Source organism: Monomorium pharaonis, chromosome 10, assembly GCF_013373865.1.
Source record: "Monomorium pharaonis isolate MP-MQ-018 chromosome 10, ASM1337386v2, whole genome shotgun sequence".
Lineage (NCBI taxonomy): Eukaryota > Metazoa > Arthropoda > Insecta > Hymenoptera > Formicidae > Monomorium > Monomorium pharaonis.
In genome coordinates, this window is record NC_050476.1 from 20,334,527 (window position 1) to 20,359,884 (window position 25,358).

Genomic DNA, 25,358 nt, shown 5'->3' on the forward strand with positions numbered 1-25,358 from the left:
TACTTCACATTTGCTACATATTTTGTTTATCTCATTGTTTGTAACTGTACAAAATTAAAGAGTTGTTTGGATTATGTCAAGAAATGACTTGTCATGATTCAATTTCCACACATAATAAAAATATTTTTGATACTTCAAAATAAATAAGTCGTTTTATGAACTAATTGATTTATGATTAATTTAAAAGTTTTAATATTTTATGCATAGATAAAAGATGTAAAAAATTTTACTAAATAAAATACCTTCAACAAAATAAATTACAAAAAGAGATAAAAAGGAATGTGAAAATTATTTTAAGCTTTAAGATTGCTTCTAAAAGGTTTACTTAATTTATAGAAAACTAAATTTGTTTTAATAATCAAGTTTTACAGATACCTCATGAATAATCAAGTTTTTGATTATTTAAATGACAATTTTTAAAGAATGCAACGTAAATATTGTAATAGTAATAAATATAAATATGAATACAATTTATATTTATAAATACTATAATAGTAATAAATATACTAAAATTCTACTATTTCCAGATGCTAATAATTAGAAAGAACAAGATTTTTCAACTTTCAAAATATTTAAAAATTGTAAATTTGAAATACACAAAAAAGTTAAATAATTTCTTGTTTTATAACTTGAAACACAAACTTCACCAAGCTTTGACGTTTAAGCTCATCTTCCCAGCTTTCATGTTGTCTTCATAAGATACCGTGATAAAACTTTCCTTACGGTCTTAAGATAAATAAGCCTGCCTTGTATTTCATCATAAACTTACAGAATTTTGATTCTGAAAGTGTTATTTTTAAACTTTTAGCATTATATACTTTTTTTATTTGTAAACGACTGTAATACTTATTATTATTAATGCAAGCATATTAAAACGACAATGACAAACAAAAAGTAATGAACATATCGCAAATTACTGGAGAAACAGCAAAGCTTCTCTTTTCTTTAATTTCTCTGTCGCGTTTCTCTGCTCTTTTTTTAACAGAGAAACATGAGTAGCGATATAGCGTGTATGATTTATGATGAAAATAAATATCTATTAAAATATCAATTGACGTCAGTCGGTTTTCCGATACCATGTCGCTGTCCAGATGGAAAACACATTCAGCGGATTTTGCGAAAATTATTGTTCCCTTGTTTTAAAGGGTAAACGCGTGCGCAGGGAAAAAGCAGTGCAAGATACATGAAGAAGCTTTGGCGTAGCTTCAAACAGAACATCTGAGATTTCTTATACTTCCTTTTACATAAGAACAATATGAGAAATAGATTTCACTTCAAGAAAAAGTTTGGTGGTATCTAAGAATTTCAGTGTTTTATAGAAATCTCAGTTTTGTACAATTACAAGAAAACATTATTTTTTAAAGAATTCTAATGCAACGTTAATTAACAATATTTAACAAAATCAAACTTTTTAAAGCTATAAGAAGAAATTATTGGAATAGAAAAATGCCGCGATATTTTATCTTGAATTTCATCGCTATTGCACCGGTCTTTTTTTCTTTTTTTCGCTTTCTCTCTTTCTTTCTCTGTTTAATATAATATAATTAATATATATAATTTTATTATACGTTTTTAATACAAACGGTCAATAGCATTAAACACCGAGAGTGTTCAGTGAACTGTATGAATTATACAAAGCTCTCAAACCCAGAAAGCTTCATGCAAATCAGTATATAATGCTTTTCCCAACTTGAATGTAGTGTCATCAGTATTGTCAAATTGTAATACATTTTATTGGGATAATGTTAGCGTTAGTTAAATTGTTGTTAAATTATTGATACAATTAACACATTACATAAATAATGAGTATTAATTATATAAAATTTTAACATAATATATTATACTAAAAAATTTTGATGAACATATTAAATAAAATTATGCAAGATTCTTTAAAAAAATAACTAAGTAGTAACAATTTTTATAGAATATGAATAATTAAAAATAAATTAGAGACATTTTAAAATTTAAAATAAAGATTGAATTAAAAAGATAAGAAATATTTAAAAAGTTGTACAAAAAAAATGGTTAGTAAAAATTTCTTAAGAAATTTAAAGCTTCTTTAATATTATATTTAAAATTAAAAGAATATTCTATTTTTAAACAATAAAATCTTAGACCGATCAATTTAAACATATTTATAAAGTTACGAAATCTTAAAGGTCGCAGCTTGATTTTGGTATTGATTAAAATTTATTTTTTAATATATTACTTTAATAATCTTAGCTTATATAAACTGTGCGCTGACAAATTGATCATCCTATTTTGTTTCTTACATGATACATTTTTTAGGAATAATAAATTTTTACGTTTTTCAGTTTATACAGTTTACATGTATATATTACATTGTTACATATTCTCTGTAGATCTTGAGTCAGAAATGTTTCAAAATCGCTACTATTACGTAATAAGTTCCTAATTTATAAATTGACAAATCATCCCATAATATAATACCGGATATTGAACGAGTTTAGGGATCATTCACCTTGCGATGATCAGGTCTGTTTTAAATTTTTATTTGTTTCCTGCTGCTGATTCATTCAATCTCATAAAAGAAGATTTATACAATAGAGATTTATACATAAAAATTTTAATAAATGTCAGTTATTTTTATTTATTTGAAATTGAATAAAAATCGAGTATTACTTGATATTATATTATTTTGATGTTATATTAGATTATACGTTTTTTAATCAGAATAGAAGCGACTGCGGGTTTATAAATCACGCCACTTAGTTTATTTTTCTTACAGTTCACTCCAATTCTATTGTGTTCGATCGTTTTGAGCATTCGGATTTCACGGTATATCGATAAATCTTTGTGTAGGAGAATATACGTTTGAATTTCACTTCCAATTAAGTATCTCGATATCGTGTATCGGTAGCTCTGCTATAACTGATCGCATCTCTAATTGAATTATCTGAGATTTACGTGGGTAGAGTTCATCATACCTGCAAAATACACATTTTTTGATTTGGAATATAATATAAAAATAAGGTGCAAAAGAAAAGTAGAAATGAAATACAAGGATTAAAAACGTAATATTAACGTAGAAAATTATATTCAGAGATAATAACGTAATAAAATTAGTCACAAAATACGGGTACGACGTAAATTCTTGATAAATTGAGATCCCTTTAAAGTAGGTAATTATATAAAATATTTATTTTTGCATTTTTATGTGCAAAAATCGCGCGATAATAAGAATAATTTACCCTTGTGAGAAACAATGCGGTTCGCGTTCGGTGTTTTCTAATTTCTGTACGCCGCTGTATCTCCTCGCGGCAAGATTTACAACGGCCGCAATTTTTTCTCCATCCGTAGATTTTCGTGGCGAAAAAAAAGTGGCCCTCTACCTGAAACCTGGAGAGAGCGGGGACTATAAAAATTATGCCCCCGACATACGGTATAGCGTGACATAAAATTACACGCGTAACGTGATGGTCGCGGGAGATACATACGCTTTGATTTTCGTAATGGCACAGCAAACTAAATTTGCACAGATAAATTTGTAACTCGTACTGACGTAGAAATATCCAAATCTGGTTTGCAACGTAAATGATATTATCTTCGATATTATCGAAATTGCAAAAGTTCATACAAAAGTCACTCGCGGAAAGATAATTGACGTAGTAATAGTAATTATATATTTTTAAAAAGTGGATTTTATAAAAGATCATATTTTATATTTTAAAAAATAATATAACATTTTCAGAGATAATATCTTTTATGTACAATTTTTATACAGTTTTTAGAATTCAAATTAATTCTCCGATTTTGAAATATAAAATCCGACAACCTATAATATTTATCATGTGAATTCTGGTATTAAGATCAATAGTAAGCACGGTACCGTCCATTTTTTAATCGAGCTCTCATCGTAACTCTCCTTTTAGACAAACTCCATGGCATGTGGCCAACGTCCTAAGTTCGATTGTAAGAAACAAATTTTGTCTGAAACGATTCAACCGTCTTTCTATGAACAAAGTGCACAAACATTTCTTGCGAATAGCACAAATATTATTTAAGAAATATTATGTACAATAGAAAATTATTTCTTACTTTTAATTTATGAGATTTTACAAATTGCTTTTAACATTCTTTTATATTTCTTTTTTATACATGATAATTTTTTTCTGGACATACAATATAAGAACAAAATTTTAGGCTTTGATTAATATTTTAAAGATCGATATTACAAAAAAGAAAGGACCTCTGCTTTTGTTTGATTTTTTGCAGAAATTTGATACTTATTATCTATTTATATTTCGCGCTTTCTGTTGATTCTTAAACAAAAGCCAGAACAAAATTGTACGTTATAATGCTGCTGAAAATGATTTGACCTCAAATAACCTACATTTTAAAAAAGACTTATTTAATTTTTTAAATCCTTTAATTTATTACTCTTCACGTGCTAAAATAGCGAGTCTACAATACTAATGTGTTATATTTACTCATTCGTCAAAATTAGTATTTAAAAAAGGAACATATGTTAGCGTACATTTTCAAGATGTTAAATGTTTCACGCGTAAAATACTTCATACGCGTAAAATATTTCATAGTGGTTAAACTCGTTATTTAATTCTGTGGTCCGCACAAAGTATCTGCGCGTAAACAAGGTCAGACGCGCTGTCAATCGCACGGAAACGTTCAATCGAGCGAACAATTAGTGCATGTCGTTGTGTTACTCAAATCGAATACGGATTATTGATCCAAATGATTCGAAATCTACGCTATTAGTTTACTCGTAAATTCATTATTTAAAGCGATAGTTTGTGAAGTAGATATATATGTATATCCCCACTTGTTTTATTCATAGAAAAAGAAATCGAAGAAGCATAGGACCGAGGTGCACAATTGTTTTACGATATGTACGAATGACGGTCATTTTTGTAAAGATTTTGGATTTGCGAGTGCAATATCGTATCTATATATTTACCAATCGAATGATTAATCGAGTTATGCGTTCAAGTGTGCTATGTTGGTTATTCATTAATTTATAACGCGAGAATATTCAATGTACATTTGAATGTACCGTACGACGAGACTAATTCGAGTACGATATATTTAAAGTTCTTTTTACGGCAATCGATATCCTGTCTTGCACACAGGACTGACGTGTTGCCACTCGCGCGGCGCGCGCCATTCCGTTTGTGTATCCATTATTTCTCAAACGCTATCATTCTTACAGTGTACAGTTACAAATCAATCATATATCTAGTTAACTATGATACGTCAATCACATAGTGCTTGTTACATCTATTGATTTATAAAAATTCTCCCTGACATTCGAGATTTATACATTGCGTTAATTTACGAGACCTCGCAAGTATTGAGTTTTAGGCAACTCTCTCTCTTTTTTTAAATGCATTATTCTTATTTACGCCAAATTACATTTCGCCGTAAGCTAACGATTAATGCGCGTGCAACTGTTATTAATGTATTTTCGCAAATGAATGTGTGCAGGTGTCATGGAGAAGCAACAACAGAAAAATGAGAAACGAGGAGAAGAGAGAGATCCAGAGAACCATCAAATGACAACGAAACAACTATGCGGTGAGTCAGATACTATTTATACACGCAGTAATTTTTTTAAAAGCTATTCATGCCTATTAATGCTTTTGTTTGGCCTATTAATGCTCATGTTTGCGATTTATGACTCGCATTTGTATTTTATAGAATAACCTTAAATGTTAACTATTTTGGTATATTACAACTTTACTGCTACGCAGATTTTAAACATGTATTAAAAGTATTAGAGAAAAAATATACACAGAGAAAATTTATTTTAAATACATTACTTAGTTATATGGAGCAAAAACAAATATCTTGTATTATCAGAATACATTTAGCTGGAAACAATCATGGGTTTTGCAAGTAAACAAGAAGCAAATAGCTTGGGTTAATGCAATTCGATAATATAGTTTCGGTTTTGCAATGGTATTTCAAGCTCTAGTTTTTAAGATTAGAATTATAACACTATAACATTATGCATTAATTCATCAATTATTCATTATTATTTGCCATGTATTTGAAATTAAGCGGAGTACATATAAGTACAGATATATGAAAACATTATTTAGTTATTATACAAGCATTTACAAGCAAGTACAATAGAAGATAAAATTATAGACCAAATAATTATACACTTAAAGATAAAAATGTAGAAACTTAGAAGATATATATATACACAAAGCAAAAACCAAGGCTGAAGAGTTCTTTTTGAATTCAGAAGAACTCAGAGATCCGGAGAAAACTACTCAACGGGTTAATGCAGATTAATTAATGTTCTAATTTCTGTATGTTTGGTCGTTTTTTTAATATGGAATCTTCTGGAATCTATGTTGACAAAATTGTTCTTTTTCGGGCTCTCCACCGTTTTATAATGATGTCTCTTACAAAATTCCTGAATCCTCTGACAAGCTTCCTCGAGCATGTTACTTGGTACGGTTATTACCAGTCTCATATAAGAATGATAATCAAAGCACTGGGAAATCAGAAGATACAAAAAATTAGTAAAGTTATTATAGTTCTTAACACAGTTAGCAATTTTTTTTAATTAATTATCATTAATGGAATATAAAATTAAATTTTTTTTCTTCAAAAAAATTATTTCTAGAACAAAATGAGAACATGAATAATGTGATTGTAAATTTATATAATATATTTTATGTAGTATCTGTAATATATTCTATATATTTACAATATGAATATGTAAATCCAAATTATTAATTTTCAAATTTAAAAATGTAAAGAATTTATATTAGATTATTTATTTATATTTGTGTAAAATTTTATATAAATTTGGAATGTCCTAGAACTCCCCCCCCCCCACTAAAAAATGTTTGGACATATCGCATAATTTTCTGCCAATTATATCTGCAAATTCTGAAAATTAAGACCAAAAGTAGGGGTGCTAAGTTTACATGACGCTAGTACCCTCATTTTTTATCTTAATTTTCTGCGAACGGATAAGAGCAAAAAATTCGAAATTAGAGCAAAATATTAACAGATAATTAACAGAAAATTATGCGGTATGTCCGAACTTTTTTTTAAGTAGTGAGGGTGCTAGGTTCACTGACGTGAATTCGAAAACATTGCAATAAATTTTACAAGCTCTTTGACACAATGTATAACATAATCTGTCAAAACTTTACAATAATATTAATTAACAAAAAGAATTTATTTTGCTATTATCCGGTGTATTTTGTTGTAACATAACGCTTTGATTTTTTGTAGTATTTTTAAATGATAAATAAATCATTAAATATTGCGGTGTATCAGAAAACTAAAATTTAATTTTAAAAACTTGAATATTTTTTATACGAAGAATATAATTAGAAGATTTTATAGGGTGTATAATGAATTGATAATTTAAAATGTTAGAAATGCAAACCTGGCCGGGTAGACAAAACACGGATTCTTCTATTAGAAGTCTCTGCACGAATTCCAGATCGGAATTAAATTCCGGAAAGCACGGCAGATCGATGTAGACCTGGAAATCGATTCAATAATTTATAGCTCGTAAATTGCAGTTGGGCCCACCTTACTGATGGTATTTGCATTAACGTATAAATAGCGGTCGTGCACCGACTAATTACACGACCTATTTATCGGACGCTCGATTAACATTTACGGTTTTAACCCGCGAGCTACGGGCTGTCAAACAATACGCTGTGATTCTTGAAATTATGCAAGGGTGCGCCTGGGCTAATTACAATAGGAATCATTACCATCATGTACATCGCTCCATCCGGCATTATTGGCTTCAGTCCTGGGATCTTTGTGATGCACTTGTAGGCCAATTTGGAATGCGACTGTAACCGCAGTTTTAATATAAATACTTTGCGCTGAACTTTATATATTTAATACGTTTTTCATTCGCGATAATAACTTACGTGTAGAGTACGAATAACATCGTCGAAAAACTTCTGTGGAGTTTTTCTAAGTATGCTGGGCAAGGCACCTTGAACAATAGTATTGCTGCCGATTATTCGTTGGCTCAAGCAATGTAAACCTTTGCGAATCTAAAGAACAAAATATTAAGAATTTCTTTAATTTGTACATCTTATATTCTATTAATGTAATTAAGTAGCAAATATAATGCACCTAAATGTTGTGTGTCTATCGTATGTGGATGTCTTATAATTTGTGCTAAAACTTGCAATTAAATATATAAAGTACATACTAAAATAAGACGACACTAGAAGTATTTTAATAAATAAATAATAAATTGTTTTATATATTTAAAAAATAAAAAAGAAATCTATTATATGTAATTAATTTTTTATTTGTTAAATGTATAAAAAATTTGTTATTTATTTATAAAATACTTCTAGTGTTTTATTTATGAACTTTATATATTTAATTTCAAGTTTTAGCACAAATTGCAAGATATATTTAACAAATAAAAGTAGATAAATTACGTCTAATAAATAATATATTACCAGTGACACAATAAATTGTTAGAAAATTTATAAAAGTTTTAAAAGAATGAGGTCTTAACAAAGGTTATATGTCAGGATTTTTCGTGGTCCCAACAGATGTAGAAATTCTAGAAAAGCAAACTCGCTTTACTTAGTTACGTTGAAATCAATATGAAATTACTTCCAAAAATAGTAGATATTAGATTTCTCGCGAACTTCGAGTACAGTGAAATGTCGAAACGTGCTACACAACGGCAGACTATTTTACCAGCTTGTCCAATACCCGTGGGAGTACATCATCAAACGATCGCACAATCAACCTTTTCTTTCAAAGCGTGACATAAAAAAATATACCATAAAATACTGAATGTATGGATACACGGATAACAAATATAGCAATGAAAAAATATATATTTATATTTTATTTAAAAAAAGATAATTAATCATTCGATTATATTTTAACCCTTTTTTAGAAATCATATTTATTTAAGAATTAATGAGATCTTTTTCATTCAGACTGTATCGTGCAGAGTAGACTTTAACAATTTATAATATAGAAGAATCTGAAATAAAAAGTTTTTTCTTCTGCTACGGTGTCTGAAGCAGTACGTATATGAAACTTGCCGCGATAAGATTTTCCTACGGAACGCTCATCTTATTTATCTAAGATCGCGACATCGGAACTCTTGCAAAGTTATTAAGGAGCACAGAAATATATCCGATAGAGGTACACGACGCGACGATTTAAAGTTAGTCCGTAGTCCGAGGCGATGCCGTAGCCAGAAGGAGAGGAATTAAGAGCACGGCCGACCAAAGATCCGATTGCCGAAGGACTTTAATAGCGGAATAAAGTTTAATCAACGAAATTTAATCCAATCCGCAATATGCGGTGCCGAACTCGCCGGGACATGCTTCGGGCCTCGTTACGGAAACAATACCGTCGGAGAAGCAATTATTTTCAGGCTGTCACGTATTGTACCACGAGCATTTACCCACCTCGGTTTCCAGCACGTTCTGACGATCGTGGATTATTATCCAACCCATACGCCATCCTGGTACTAAAAATCTGTGAAGAAAAAAGAGATTAAAATTGGACTATCATCGTCAGGTTCCATTTCACAGATTATGAGATTTATTCATTTTGGCTTCTAAATTAAAGAAAAAAATTACTAAAATAAAGTAGCATTTTTCTAGGCGCAAAAATAAATTATTAAACAACAAAAAAATATTTAATATTAACAGTTAATATCAAAGTTATAAATTCTTCTATTATATTGAGATACAACTAGTTATTTATTAATTTCTTAAACCAATTGTTTTAAATGTTTCTCGCGATTGTTTAATTGCAATGAGAATCTTTTATAGGTGACCAATTTATATGCAGAAGCTTTATTGCGGCATACGATTCTATTATTTAACACATGCGGAACGAATATCGTGCAGTCATAAAAAATATAGTATACGTCGCAAAATTAATAAACAATGCAAGATACACTCTTTACTTTGCGAGATAATACTTTCGTTTTTGATAACAAAAAAAGACGCAAAAAAAGGTGTAGATAATGCATTATTTTTAATTGCATTAATATTTTGATGAATGCAAGTATGAATTAACGATAATACTACATTAAGATAATTTTACCGGCATAGTGTTTGCTTTTTCTTCTTCTTAATATATCTTCTCAATTTGAATATTCTTGTTAAATAAAACAGTAGCCATACACATAACATTTGCTTTTAATCCGTTTATATGCTTAACGAATCATAAAATTTGATGATGAGTATCATATACATAAAGCTCTTCGAGAAAGATTAAATTGGTTTTGAAATTTTCATTTTAAGATAACAACAACATGCTACATAATAATTATTAAATAATCATCATGTTACAGCGCTATTCACTTATTCATTGATTTACCTTCATCATCCGCTTTATTTTTTTTTACCTTATATTTGCGTGTATCGTGTATATCATTGAATTTTACATGAGAAACGCAAATTTGTCGTTGTACACCAAAGTACCGCGCTGCGAAATCTGCGGCGTGTAAAATACACTGTGCCGCAATGAAAGACTTAGCAACAAACTGCAGAAACTCATTTACAACTAGTATGGCGAGCGGTCGTAAATTAAGTTGCGTTTCAAATCTGATACCGTTAGAATAATGGAGGCATAATCGCGAAACTTCGGAATACCCGTTCCTTCGACTTTGATCGCGACGTTTTATTCACGCTCAATCAACTCCTCGTTCTATTTTTGAAAAAATCAAGTGAAAAATTTTATAACGGGACGCTTCCGTCCCAGGAATTCCTTCCGTCAACTTCACGAATCGCTAGTTTTGCTCCATACTTTTCACGATGAAAGATAATAGAAGGTAACGTACTGAAAATAACTGGAAACCCGATGTAGGAAAAACTGTTGCAGAGAAAGAGAGAAAAAGAGAGAACGCCGAATTTTTTTCAAATTATTTTAAAACGATTATTATTGCATTTATAACAATAGAAATAATTGCAAAAGCTATTTTTCTTGTTTTCCTAAACATATTGTTATTAAAAGACATTGTGTTTATAACTATTTTAGCTCGAACGTTAAAAACACAAAAATTCTTCATTTATTACGCTGACTTTTTTTATCCTTTAGTATTGAAAAAAACCTTTTAAAAAACGCGACATTTTGTTTCAAGTAGATTAGCTGAGAAACCATCTTGTTTAATACGTAAAAGTCACACGTTACGTCTGTGAAAATGTTGTGGAGTGTTACGGAAAACCGTGCGTTTGTGTTCTAGCGTCAAAACGTAGGAGTTTTATAATTATTTTACACGTTCTGACATACCTTTTAGTCAGTCCGCTGCACGACAAAATAGGAACTTCGGTCGATAGAGACGCTAACGAGTGGAAAGTCCGTCCTGGAAATACCTGAAAACAGCGGTGAGGCTTGAAAAATGTATTTGCGTATAATAGGCATATGCGTTTCGCCTACACGCGAAGGTATATAGCACAAAATTGTAACAATCTCATCTCATCACATTTTTTTCAAATTTATTATTATGTACTGTATAATATTGTTTTAACATTTAAATTTATGAAAAAGTTTACATATTAAATTGTTTAAGCAATATATTTTACATCTCTTATCAATTATTATTTTCCGTTTCTTATCAATTCTTATAATACGCCAAAATAAAATTCTCTCAAGGATAATAGTAAGGGAAAAGAACCGATTAAAGCACATAATATAATGTAATTTTTAATGGTCACACTTTTTTGCTGTATTAAATGTCTTATCACTATCAAATTATCTGAATTCTTGTGCATGCTACAAGACAAAAAAAAAGTCCTTCATAACAAACTGCAGTGCGCACACCCCTTCTAAATTTGGGACACCATGCACATGTCCGTCCTGAATTAATTTCGCACCCCCTTCGAATGGAACGGTATGGTGCGTGCGCTTTATTTGTTCCGCAAATGGAACGATTTGTCACCTGATACTTGGGGTAGTAAGCGTAATATTCGGACACGTACCATGTGCTCGTAAATCTCATCGGCTATAATGGGTACGTAGTAACGTGCGGCGATGTTGAGAATGTCAAGTATATGGTCGCGGCTGAACACGGAGCCGCATGGATTTGACGGATTGTTTATAACAATCGCCGCCGTCGACTCGTCGATTTGGTCCTTTAGGTCGTCTAGATCGATCTCCCAACCGAGTTCCGGCTAGAAACGATTAATATTAATAGGATCCATTCGCAAGTCTTCATTTCCTCCCGCCTTTCTCATCCACTGCACGATATCTGTACAAAGATATGTGGCTAAAAATCACGTATTTTCTCTCGATTACAAGTTTTCCAGTAATTCTGAGCGTTTTGCAAATAAAATTTTAATGTGGAAAAAATATTTTTACATTTTTAACAAAACTTTTTATATTATTGTTTAATAAAAAGTCTCATAAAATCTATGTAAATTTCTCTTTAACAGAATTTTTATTTGGAGGATGGAAAAATTTAATATTGAACATTTGTCTCTCTCTTTTTCTCTCTTCTCTTCTCTAAAATATTATGAGAAGAAAAAACTTGATTGTGCGAAGAAAGATTAATAAACCTATCCAAAACATTTATGTTTAAAAAGTTATGATGCTTAATAGGTATTTACTGTGCAATTGCCAAACTGTAAATATAGTGCTCTTAACATGTCTGAGGTACGTATGAGTTATGTGTTAATAAATAAATAGACATATTTATACCTTTTTTACTAAATTTTATAATTATAATTTTAGTGGGACACTCTTAAATTTAATTGCCTAATACTTAATAATATTATTTTTATAATACTTATTTGTATAAGTTTTTAAAATTATTTTTTAATTTATAGATATGAATGTACTAAATGGACTCGTATTATTTATTTATTCGCTGGTTAAAATGTTACTTGTCAGTTGATAGCATTCTAATGTTTAAATAATTTTTTATTTGTACATCAGCATTGTTTCACGGAATTATACCGCAAAAATATGAAATGTATAATGCTGCAATGATTTTGATACTGAAATAATATTTTTTTTATTTAAAGCTTTTATATGGAATAATTTGAAAGAAATATTTTTAATAAAAATGATTAAAAAAAGAAAGATAAAAACATTTGTATAAAGAATAATAGAATGCATATAGGAGTATAAGCTGAACATTTTCATGAATTTTGTAAAATTTATTATTCATGGACAAATATACAGTATTTATGCGATTTATATATGATGTATGAGCACATGTGTAACGCGCGTGCCAGGATTTATAAATTACTCGTACATTCGGCCTTATACGTAGTTAAAACTACTGCATTGTAGTTATAATTACTAGAACAAAATAATTTGCAACGACAGAGACGAAAGTGGAACATTAAAACTGACTGCCAGGGGAAGTTGAAAAGAGAGGAAACTGCCTCATTAGCACTTTAGTTTGAAAATCTCCGAGCGAAAGCTCTGATTTATCGTGTAAATAGCGAACGGCGATTTAAATATGATTTTCGTTTAAACTCATTGCAATGACGTTTTCAATTGGCTTAAAGTAAACTATTACAAATACTTTGCAAATAAAAACAAGAAATCTTAGCAAAATTTAAAATTAGCATATTTATATAAACTGAATGACGAAATTAGTTAATATTGAGAATTAAATTCTTAACAAAGCTATTCTCTAAGTTTTATAGAGTGAAAATACTGCCACTACAATTTTTCAAGTGATTTTCTGCTCTAATAAGAGTTAAAGTTTACTCTATAAGAATAAAGTTTACTTTATAAGAGTGAACTTTAACTTTTATAGAGTGGAAAATCATTCGAAAAATTGTAATGGCAGTATTTTCTTCACTTTATGAAATTTAGAGAGTAAAAAACTATTTCTTGTCAACAAAAACTTTTTGACTGTGTATATACATAAAAATTTATTAATTAAATAATTTTTTAACTATGGAAAACGTTTAAACTGTGAATATAAATTTATATTTTATATATGCTACACGCTAAATATTTCTGTATTATTATTTTATATTATATTATAGATCAAGAATTGAATAAAGCTAATAACATTTGTAAGAAATTATTATTTTGATTAAATTATAAATTACTTAAAAGTTCTATCTTTTTTCACACTTGTTTATTACGCAAAAATTACAAAATGCGAAAACTTTACAAATTAATTACATTATCGTACGTTTTACATATAAAATAAAGTCTTGCTTAATTGCAAACTTTATTTTGTACAAAAGAACAACAATAATAACAATGATAATAATATTTTCTGATAACGTGTACAATATTTAAAACATATGTAATTGACATAGCTGTCCTAAATGACTTCACATCTACCCTATTCTTGCGTATCTTAATTAAACGAGTTATTATGCACTTTCATTGTCTTTCTGTAAATGAATACATTTACGCCCTAGGTGGTTAATAAATTTAAAGATACTAACAAAATGGTATATTTTTGCATATAAAGCTGCTTGCTAAGACCCGGCGGCCGCTTGAAGTGCGTTCTGTAATAACGCGTAACTTAAGAAATATTGCGGACACTGTTATGCACATTTCTTATTAATGACGATGCAACACGGTAGCGCATATAGCATCACCTTTTCTTTTACAAGCGCGATTATTACAGAGTAGCCACTACGCGTTGCGATATCGATCAGTATTTTACACATTATGATGGGAATATGAAGCTGATGTTTATTACGTTATTCGTTCACAAATGAGATATTAAATAAATAAATATTGAAAAATATTAATTCATTTTATATTTCAGAAATCAATATTAATTGAAATACGCGCGTGCGAAAAAACGTAGTATTTTGAAAACAATTTAGAATTTTTACAGTAGTTACATACAGTATTTTTACATAAATATTTTTTCAAATAGTACCAAGCAGAAGTTTTGTAAAAAATAAATAATATTTATTTCAAATGAGATAATACTTTCTATAATTTAGAAAATATCTTATTTGAAATAAAAATTACTTATTTTTTATAAAACTTCTGCTTGGTACTATTTGAAAAAATATTGATTTCAATCTAGTGAATTTTTTTTCAGTGTAATTGTTTCACGTGTGCTTGAAATACACGTTAATACACTTTGATCTCTATTTGCATAATCTTCGAGTCATTGTGAGAATATAATCGTATAATTTTAATCTTCGCATACAATTAGCAAATTGCACTAATTCTCTCTTTCTAGAAGAATACTCACACGTAAATTGTACGTTTTGACCATAATACCGAGACCCTCCGCTAGCGTTCGGTAGATGGAAAACCCGGGCCGTGGAATTAGAATATTTTGGCCTTCTCGAGCTAAAGCTGTAATACACAAGTCGAGTGCGCAAGAACATCCACTGCACAGGATTACGTCCTACAACAAATGTAGAAACACCAAATATTTTATTTCCACATGCTTCATCTTTATTCGCATCGCATTCAATGTAGAATGGAAACGAAAACTAATATTTTTATGGTAAAAAATTTTTTTTACATTTTCATACTATCGTATTTTTTTAGCAGATTTGTTTGATATGATGAAAAATTCCGCAGCGTTCTGATATTAAAATATAAAAAATACATCTACATGATTAAATTACATAAAAGTTGATAGATTACTTATCGCAAGAAGTTTACTACAGGCAAATAAATTGAATGTGATATTTATGTACTGACAAGCGTAATTGCAGATACACGAAGCCAAGATTAAAAATATTTTGAAAGAATGTAATACAATTTTTTTGCAGTAAAAATATCTTTATTTTTTTCTATAGCTATCCGATGCGAAATTTTGCTAATTTAATATCTGTTTGAGTATTTTAATAAATTTAAAAAAAAAGTAGAAATTGATTTCTTTGTTTATTAATAACATTATGTATTAACAGCGTTTCGTCGGTGTATTTTTTTTCTGTCTGCGATTTTAGCGTGAAAATTTAACATCAAGTTAATTAACTATCTTTGGGACTACTATTCGGAATATGCAATCTAGCGACCACGTCGTCTCCTAATAAAACCAACGTCGCCTTCCTTTCTCGTGGCTGGAAATTTACGACTTTTATTAATATTAAAATAACTTAGGGAAAATGTGTCTTGCCGCTATTTCAGTTGAATAAATAATGGCAATATCGTTGTTGAATAAGTAAAGTGCGGTTTATACACGTGACAAGAAACCTCAGTATTAATGATACCAAATTTGCCAACGGCACGTGTTACACCGATCTACCGACGACATTCGATATAAGTAAGCACGTGCGTTCACCCTACCTTGGGATCGACTTTCACGAGTTCGTTCGAGCTGTACTCAGCTACGGCTTCTCGCGCCGTCTGATAACCTGTAAAACACGTAACAATTTTTTACGTCACCGAATAAACATAATTATTGCTTGAACCAGTGAAAATATCTGTTTAACAATTCAATAATTTATTATATAAGATATATATAGACAGCTGTGTCGCATATATCCATGTATAATAATGAATAAACACGGTAATTATTTACAGTATTATTTAAATTATTCATCTATATTTATCGCTTGGAAAATTGGTAATACAATAGGATATCTAATTGAAATTTATACATACGTCAACCATTAACAAATTTATTTCCATCATTTCTGTCATAATTACAAAACTTCTCGTAGATTAAACGAGATTTAGAAGACGATGTAAAATTTATATTACATTTATAGATCTTATTAAAAATTACCTATGCTCGGTGCATATCCGTTGTATAATTGCGAAGCAACGCTCTCCTGAACGGCCTCAATTACTTCCTTCGGTGGTTTTAAATTGCCGAAAGTTGTAGGATCGCCTTAAAACAAAATATGAACGATAGAATCTTAAAGTTCGAAGCTTTAAAAACTTTATATTTATTTATTCATATTTATCAATTATTATACAATTATGAGTACGTAAGTTATTAATATTGCATAAATTTGGCTTTCCGCTAAACATTCGTCAGTTTCGAGTAAATACCTAATTACACGTATGCCACGTCCTTATAATTGATTACTAGATTCAAACTAGGATAACCGTAGGAAAACATTAATTTACAGACGCGTTGTCAAAGTGCAACGAAACATCCACCGCTCGACTCGCATTTTGGATATAATTGAAATTAATTAATTGTTTCCCGGAGGCTATCCACCGTAGTCAGTCCTTGTTGCGAAATTTCTGTTTACGAGGCGACAGCGCGACGATGAAATAAAATCCAAGCTCTGCGAATACGAGATTCATGTAATTACAACTTCGTCATTGTTAATCGAAAGGGATTATGCTTTGACGTTAAAGTTAATACATATATTTTCTGATTATATTTCACATTCCTATTGTAGCAAATGTCAATTAGTGTACACACACATACACTAAAACCATTGACTTATCAGCAAATTATTAGTACACGAATTAATGACATACACATAACACAGCATCGTGTTGGAAATTTTGTATTTTACAATAATAGTAAGTTAATTGACAAAATTGTCGATTAATAAAAACGCGCAGTTTTTATTAATTAATTTTATTATTTTTAATTAATATTTTTACGCAGAAGTATTTTATTTTAAATAAATGCATGAAAAAATGCAGTGAGTTTGTTCGACAGTTTTTATACAGTTATTAGTTTTATACAGAAAAAAATCAACCAAAAAAACAGTAGTATAATTAGATCAGATCTATTTGTAAAAATATATATATGCTTCAATCTCTTTATTACATAAGTTTAATTAATATTTTACTAATATATTTTACTACCTTTTTTATACGTTATTTTTTTCTTGTTTTATTAACTTTATATTTCTACAATAGAAATGTGAAATATGAACGAAAAATATTAACTTCAGTACCATCAAAACACAAGATTAATAAAAGCACTATAGCGCTTTTTTACTGGATATAAATGTCCAATGCATTAGCAATATTTTTTTCCAGATAGAATTTCTTCTAGAATTTAATACATATACAACGTTTTTATAGAGGAGAAATGTATTTTATATTGTTCTTTTTGCGTATAATTATTAATTTGCTGTCGATTCAAAGATTTTACTGCGCACTATTACTATTATAAAAAAACTTATTAAAAAAACTTATAAGTACCAGAATATATTTTAAATTAAAATACTGCTAAACAGCGAAACTTTCTCGACAACATACAGAATTTTCTTACACAGAATGCACAGTGGAATTTTGTGTGCTAGAAAAAGTACCTTTTCCCAAATATGGCAAAATTACGTCCAAATAGTAGTTTTTAGATGAAAGTAGTTTAAAGCTAACGAATGAATCCTATGTGTTACATATGATGTGAATCAGAAGCGACGAATTTTAAAGTACTTTGTATGTAACATACTGCATCCTACAAAAAAAATTCTCGAAATAGGTTTTTACTTTCGCCAAATTTTTTTATTTTCTATATTATTTTAAATAAAAAATAGAGCATTTAAGATAAAGATTTTCAAAAATATTTCAAGATATTACACCGATATTTTGCCTTTGGATTATACTGCTAATTTTTTCATTTACAAAAGCGACTGTACGAAAATTCCCGTGTTACTGCTGTTCCATTTTTCGATGCTGTAATCTTCTTCGAATTGCATATGTATAGAATAAAAGAAAGCCCTTGAAAACGTACATAGCCGCTGGCACATCCGGTCGAGATTTGTATTGAAATATATTTAGATTAGCGTACTCGTATGTCAGTTCTGTTCTATTCCACTATAAAATTTGCTGAGGACGTTTTTCCGATACATTCTGACACATCCGCATTCTGCACCACTGGTATTCTACAAATGTTAAGGGGACTCACGCGTCACTATCACCGCCTTTTAACCGTTTTTAAAACTTCGTTGTGTAGTTAAAATTGCATGTCCCAGCATGAGAAAGGAATTTCTAAAAATTTCTAAAAAAATTAAAAAAAGTTGAAAAGACTGAAAGAACCAAAACTGTACGATTAATTCTCGCATACAAACATTCCTAGTAATTAAGTTTTACACGCGTAACTATTCAGATTTCAAAGTCCCTTTTATCTCTATACCTACTATCAGTTTGTACTATTTAGAAAAATAATTTTCGGAAAGTTATTAATTATATAACATGTTTTTATTTATTTTATTTAACTTAACTTTTTTCAATATTTTATTATATATTATAAAACTAAATACCAATTCTTGTTCGAAGAATGTAACTTAAAATAAAAAACATACAAAACTTTTATCTGAAAACTAATGAAATTAATATTTTTTACGAATTATTATTTTCACGATATCTAATATCAGAAGAGATATAATCAGTCATATCGAAAACGTTATGTACATATATTAATGCTCGTCACTGTTTAGAATCGTTTGACGTAAAAAAATTTCCAGTGTTTTAAATAGCGTTATTGGTTTCCTTTAAAGATATTAAGAATTTGTTTGCAAGTATATTGGTTTATCACTTTGGAAACTGATATCCGGTAAACCTTTAAAAAAAGTTTCTTCTAGAAACAACACAAACGAAAGATCGACAAACAAAATATTGTCTATCCTCTGTCGCACGTTTGCGTGCCAGTTATTTTTCAGAATGAATTAAGTTTTAATCAGTTTATTAAAAAAGTAACGAAATTACTTTGGTACGATAAATATTAATGCAAATATAAGAATTTATACACTGAAAAAAATGCAATATATCCAATAAGTTATGTTGTTACGGGCTGTCAATTACAGATATACTCAATACAATAATATATGCTATTGCAGTATCAACATTGTACTTGCATTAACAGTAAATGTTATTGTATTGAGTATTTTATATAGTTGGCAGCCCGCAATTACATGTTATTGGCCATATTACTTTTTTCTGTGTATAAAAACAAACACAAGCGTTAGATAATTTAAAATTAGCGTGGACAAATTAAATAAAATTGAAACTAGTTGCAAACTGTATTTATGCAAAAACTCGGAACAAATAATAAAGATTAATTAGTATGCAGAATATAAGCTTATGTAGCATTTATGATAATCTCTGTGTATTAAGATAATTTACATAGAGGTTGAGTAATTTATGTTAATTTGTGTGAGAATGCACAATATAAATAAATGCATTATTAATTATTGATGTTCTTTTATGTGACTCAGAAAAATTAATATATCCATTAAATTTTCTTGAAATTATATATATAATTTATATCAAGTTTAATATCCAATGTTTAATCAAGTTTAATGATAGTTCAAATAAGAGTAAATCTAATATCAAAGTTTTATGTATTGTGATAAAGAAGATCTAAATCAAATATTACGACACAATTATCTCTCATAAAAAATTTTGTTCTAAAAACTTTGATTTCAAATATTTAATCGATAACAATATCAGGGTTCTATATACTGTGATAAAAGAGATCTAAACACAAATATTAAGAAGTCACCCGAATTTGATACGGTAATTATAGACTATCGTATATATGACAGACAGGCTCTACTGTTCTAAAGATGACGCACGAAAAATTACATGATTGTTCCATGCATTTTTAATAAAACGAATAGGTTGCATTGGACGCAGTTCGGTATTTCCAACCTGGTTTCCTGCGGGACTCTACGGTTGCTCAAAATGCGCTTTTTCATATTCTAGAATATTTTCCTCGTATTTGACCTTCCATTTTTCACCAATCCGTCAAACTTTTTTCACATCAAGCCCCGGAGATCATACATATTGAGAGTCTAACCGTACTAGTGGGGAACAGCGAAAGTTTGCAATTTGTATGCGTTTACCGGCAAAACTGGTACGCAGAGCCTTTGTAGGTGACCCTCTATTCGCCTAACGTTTTTCACAAAGTGCCGCAAGTGGAACGAATAGAACTAATAATTTTATTTTTCATTCTTATGAATTTAATCTTCTATGTATTAAGTACTCTTTGCGCTTAATTACCGCATTTATTTTTAGCGATACTAAAGAAAAATTATAATTACGCTTAGAACGACGAATGCGATACGCTTTTATAGTTAAAAAAAAAACAAAATGTATAATCCTTCAATTTATTCCAAAGAAAAACGTTGGTTTCCCCATTCTTTTTCTGTGTAAAAAAATAGTCGCTTGATTATCGTGATAAACCATTTCATGCATTTCTGTCTTTTATCTTTTGTAATACGAAAGAATGGAAATCTAAAAAGTTAATTTGGAGAATTTTTAATATTATAGTATAAATGAAAAAATCCTTATTATTAAAAAAATTCTTACTCTTTAAATTTTAATCAGTGGATATTCACTGATTCACAGTGGCATATTTATCACTGTGATAATCAGTGAATATTCACTGTCTTTCAGTAATATTCACTTAATGTATATCACTGAAAGTCAGTGTATTTCCACTGATTTTGTCGAGTTTTCACTGATTGTGATTTAGAGAGTAAAAAGTCATATCTGAATTAACTCATTGAATCCTAGGAAGCCCTATACGCGTTTTTATGTTTTAAATCTTTCTACCTCAGGTTCTAAAATTTGTAGACCGCAATTGGTATTTAAAAGTAAAGAGAATTACTTTTTTTTAATTTAGAAGGGACTGTTTTTTACCTTTAAATTCTAATTATACAATCTAAAAATTATAATTAGATTCTATATATATATAATCTAATCAAAGGGAGTTCTCTCCTCTTAAGAATGAATTAAATATAATAAAATTGTTTTAGAAATATATAAGATTTTATATAATTTTACGATACAAGAACGCCTGACTCAAATATAACAATCTCAAAACAAATTATTTTAACGCCTACAAAAAATAATCATAAATATTACATCTATACTTCTTGTTACGCAATTACTACTTTCTATTTTTTACTTTTTTTATAGAAGAATTTTTTTAGTTTTGTTTTCAAAAAAGGTATTTTATGGTAAATTTAATGGAATGTAATTTTTTAAAAATACACAGAAAAAAGTAATTGATTTAATAAAATGCACAGTTGCGGACTGCGAACTACAGATACTGAATACAAGCTGTTAATGCAAGTATATTGTTGATATTGCAATAGCATATATTATTGTATTGAATATATCTGTAGCCTGGCAGGCCGCAACTACACATTTTGTTGAATCAATTACTTTTTTTTCTCTGTGTATAAAAAATGCAAAACATTTTTAAGTCTCAATAACTCAAATAAATGTGGAACTGAGAGCATATAGCAAATGAATGAGTATTTTTTGTTTCCAAATATTTCACATTTGTATTTTTTTAATAGTAAGTGACATCCAAGTGGTTCACGGGTAAGATGCGTGTTACATAATAAGTTAATATAATAATAATAATAATAATAATAATAACATTGCCGAAATATAAAAATGCCGATATCTTATAAAAAACAAACCGAACTGGATAAAGAAAAGTTAAAGTAAAAAGTATTAAAGTAAATATAATGACAAATAATATATTTTTAAATTTAATTAAAATTAAGAATAAGCTATTCTGTGTTACTATGAATAAGATTTGATATTAATCTGAATTTATAAATAATATAATAAAAATAAGTATATTTTTTTTATTTTTTTAAGAAGAAAGAATAAAATCTAAAAGAAAAGAATAAAATCTTCTATGTTGTTCTCTTTTTCTTCTTAGACGAGATCAAGTTTTTATTTGTATAGTTTGTTTGTCTTAAACATGACAATAAATTAAATTTTTTTTAAAACGACCCGAGTTACTTATCCTATTTATTATTATATTATATTATATTATATACATTATATATATAATATCATAAATAAAAACAAATTTTATTTTATCGTGTTTATATCGCTCAATTATCTCAATCTAGTTTTAAGAACGTAAAGATTCTTCTTGTGTAGAGCAAGTGTTTTTATCGTTACACACACAAGATAATTTTTACACGTGGAATAAACTTACCAATAGACAACGCGATCATCTGCTTCTTTGGATTGGGATCGGTGGCGATATTTTCTACAATCGATCTTATGGGATTGTGCGTTCTACGAGCGACGTCGGAGGCACAAACATCCCAACATTCACGAAAGCTAGCTGTGGACATCTTGTCGCTTGTGAAGAAGTTCTCGGAAGCTTTGAATTTGCTGATTTTGGTGATAGACATTTAGCAGACTCATGCGTCAAGATTACATTCGAGTCTTGGACTCGCAGGTATTGATATTTACTATCGATGTGCTCGACAGGTTCTAGTATTGATACGTTCGACGGTTCTCGTAAAGCTGGTTCTTTGTCACTGAGCCGCGATCGGGATACCGCGTTAATAATCAAAATGCTCGACGGAGGCTGGAGGACAAATGAACCGGTCGGATTGGTCCGTTCGACACCACACCTTCTTTTATAATTAACTAAATGGATTCCCTACTTATATATAGGGAATGAATGCCTCGAGAAACTTCGACGTAGTTATCATCTGACACAGGAACAAACAGAGTGCCCCTCCGTTTCTCCCGCCGTCTCTACTCCTGACTCCATCTCCGTTGCCACCGGAGTTTAGAATGTAGAACCTTAACTCCACCGGCTCTATTTTGTTGCGTCTCTCTAATGTTTATGCAATTATACCTTGTAACTGTTTACTCCGAGTTACAGTCGTGGATATTATTCGAATGCTGTTTCGGTCTGACGACTGCGACAACGACGAACATTGCAAACGTGCGTTTGCTCGTTAATTGAGTTTAACATGGCGGTTCCCCTGCTGTATCTGTGCGCTCGGGATGAATGAGTGAATCGAACGCAAAAATTATCTGTGAAAAATCGGATAAAATTCTCGATCGAAGAAGCATAGACGCATAAAAGCGAGATTTATCATTTCTCGGCGTAGTAAATCTCTCAACTTTTTACAAACATTATCATAAGTTTCTGTTTTTCACTAATAAAGAAAAGATAATTTAAAATAGTCATTAGATTTTAACAAATATTACTTCAAATATTATTTATTATACTACATATAATTTATTTATATGTAATTATTTATTATACTACATATAATATAACACAGTATCTCTAAATGCTGCGGTATATGTCACTTTTCGAGCTATTATTATGCTAGATGCACTTAATGCGATGGGTGCACACGCAAACACAATGTGTGATAATTATAACATTTCGCGAATCAATAAAATTAACCGAGGGGGTGAACGACGAGCAACTGCCAAATGCCGCTATTGGAAAATGTAAATTCAACTGAAATCGTAGCAGCACAAATACATGCGGATTAAATAAAGCTTCAATATTATATTAAAGCGACACAGAACGTTCGCTCTGATATTGGTCGACAATTTTATATAAAGACGATATTTTTTGTTAACACATATTGACGATATTATCGTGCAATTGGTGACAGATGTAGGAAGATAATTAATATGAGAGAAAAAATTAATAAAAATAAATTTTAATAAAAAACAACATCAATGATAGCAAATTATTTGTAAAAAAAAAAAAGAATTTTAAGACTTAAAAAATAACTAGACTTAAAAAGTAAAGTGTCTAAACTAATAAACTTTGAAAATTTCGAAAATAGTTAAATTTTAGGCATTATTCAAAATTTTTTTTTGTTTTACTTGATCCGCGCGTCATTAATAAAAAAAAGTATATTAAGGCAACATGAAGACATTTTAAAGTAATACGAGTATTATGAAATTTTTTAAGAGAGAGAGAGAGAGAGAGAGAAAGAGAGTGTTACTTTTTAATTTTGTACTTGACAAAACTTTTTAAACACAACAATAAAGTTAAAGATTATCTATTTCGGTCTACAGCGAATCATGGTGCTGAATATAATTTTTCTATTAATTTAATATTTATAGCTCATAAATTGCGCGTCGACCGTTACTAGCTAGATATCGAAACTTTTTTTAACAAGGTGCACTATCTAAATAAAAAAAAATGAAACATGAAATAAAGCTAATAAATGCAACACTCGCTGCTTACACTGCATAATAATTATGAGCTTTATATTTTTGTATGTTTTTTTTTATATTTTTACAGTTTTTTATATTACGGTAGTATTAATTTTGAATTAAAAGTTTTAGCATTTTTATTAAATTTAAATATTTTTTATATTTCCGGATGCACGCCCGTATCTCATAAATTAAAACATTAAACAACAGAAGAATATATTAAATATTTTTTTATAAATCATTTTTTATTATTAAAAATTTGATCCGTGCTTTTATATTAGCATCTTCATTAGCAAGTAAATTTTTTGTAAAAACGGATTTATATATAGAATTTCTACTATGTGTACACTGAAAAAAAATGTAATATATTCAATAAGATATGTTATTGCGGGCTGCCAATTACAGATATACTCAATACAATAATATATGCTATTGCAGTATCAACATTGTACTTGCATTAATAGCAAATATTATTGAATATTTGTATTGAGTATTTTATGTAGTTGGCAGCCCGCAATCACATATGTTATTGGCTATATTACATTTTTTTCTGTGTATGTTTAAATCGT

General features: G+C 29.2%; 1 protein-coding gene across 3 annotated transcripts; it reads right to left on the reverse strand.

The window, feature by feature from the left end:
- Positions 1-2,899: 2,899 nt before the first annotated feature.
- LOC105829492 (tyrosine aminotransferase) lies at positions 2,900-24,836 on the reverse strand. 3 transcript variants are annotated; one of them, XR_003626607.2, is made up of 12 exons: positions 22,799-24,836; positions 16,643-16,747; positions 16,201-16,268; positions 15,152-15,310; positions 11,943-12,134; positions 11,254-11,336; positions 9,420-9,489; positions 7,896-8,024; positions 7,731-7,814; positions 7,394-7,492; positions 3,213-3,360; positions 2,900-2,948 (listed from the first exon to the last, which is right to left on the reverse strand). XR_003626607.2 is itself a non-coding variant. In XM_028193693.2 (12 exons), the coding sequence occupies exons 1-12, from the start codon at positions 22,998-23,000 to the stop codon at positions 3,350-3,352; spliced, it is 1,290 nt and encodes a 429-aa protein (XP_028049494.1). In that variant the 5' UTR covers positions 23,001-24,835; the 3' UTR covers positions 2,968-3,349. The 3 variants fall into 3 exon arrangements, 2 of the variants coding, with proteins under 2 accessions (XP_028049494.1, XP_036149285.1); XM_028193693.2 differs by lacking the exon at positions 2,900-2,948 and adding an exon at positions 6,397-6,484 and having other exon boundaries at positions 2,968-3,360; positions 22,799-24,835; XM_036293392.1 differs by lacking the exon at positions 2,900-2,948 and having other exon boundaries at positions 2,969-3,360.
- Positions 24,837-25,358: the final 522 nt, after the last annotated feature.

Bases quoted from the DNA above. Each gene is read 5' to 3' on its own strand.
- LOC105829492 (XM_028193693.2), bottom strand. From the start codon at position 23,000: ATGTCTATCACCAAAATCAGCAAATTCAAAGCTTCCGAGAACTTCTTC. The intron at 7,493-7,730 runs GTAATGATTCCT...ATCGATTTCCAG, and splicing joins ATGGAGCGATGTACATGATG to GTCTACATCGATCTGCCGTG. The intron at 6,485-7,393 runs GTTTGCATTTCT...CTGATTTCCCAG, and splicing joins TGTTTTGTCTACCCGGCCAG to TGCTTTGATTATCATTCTTA.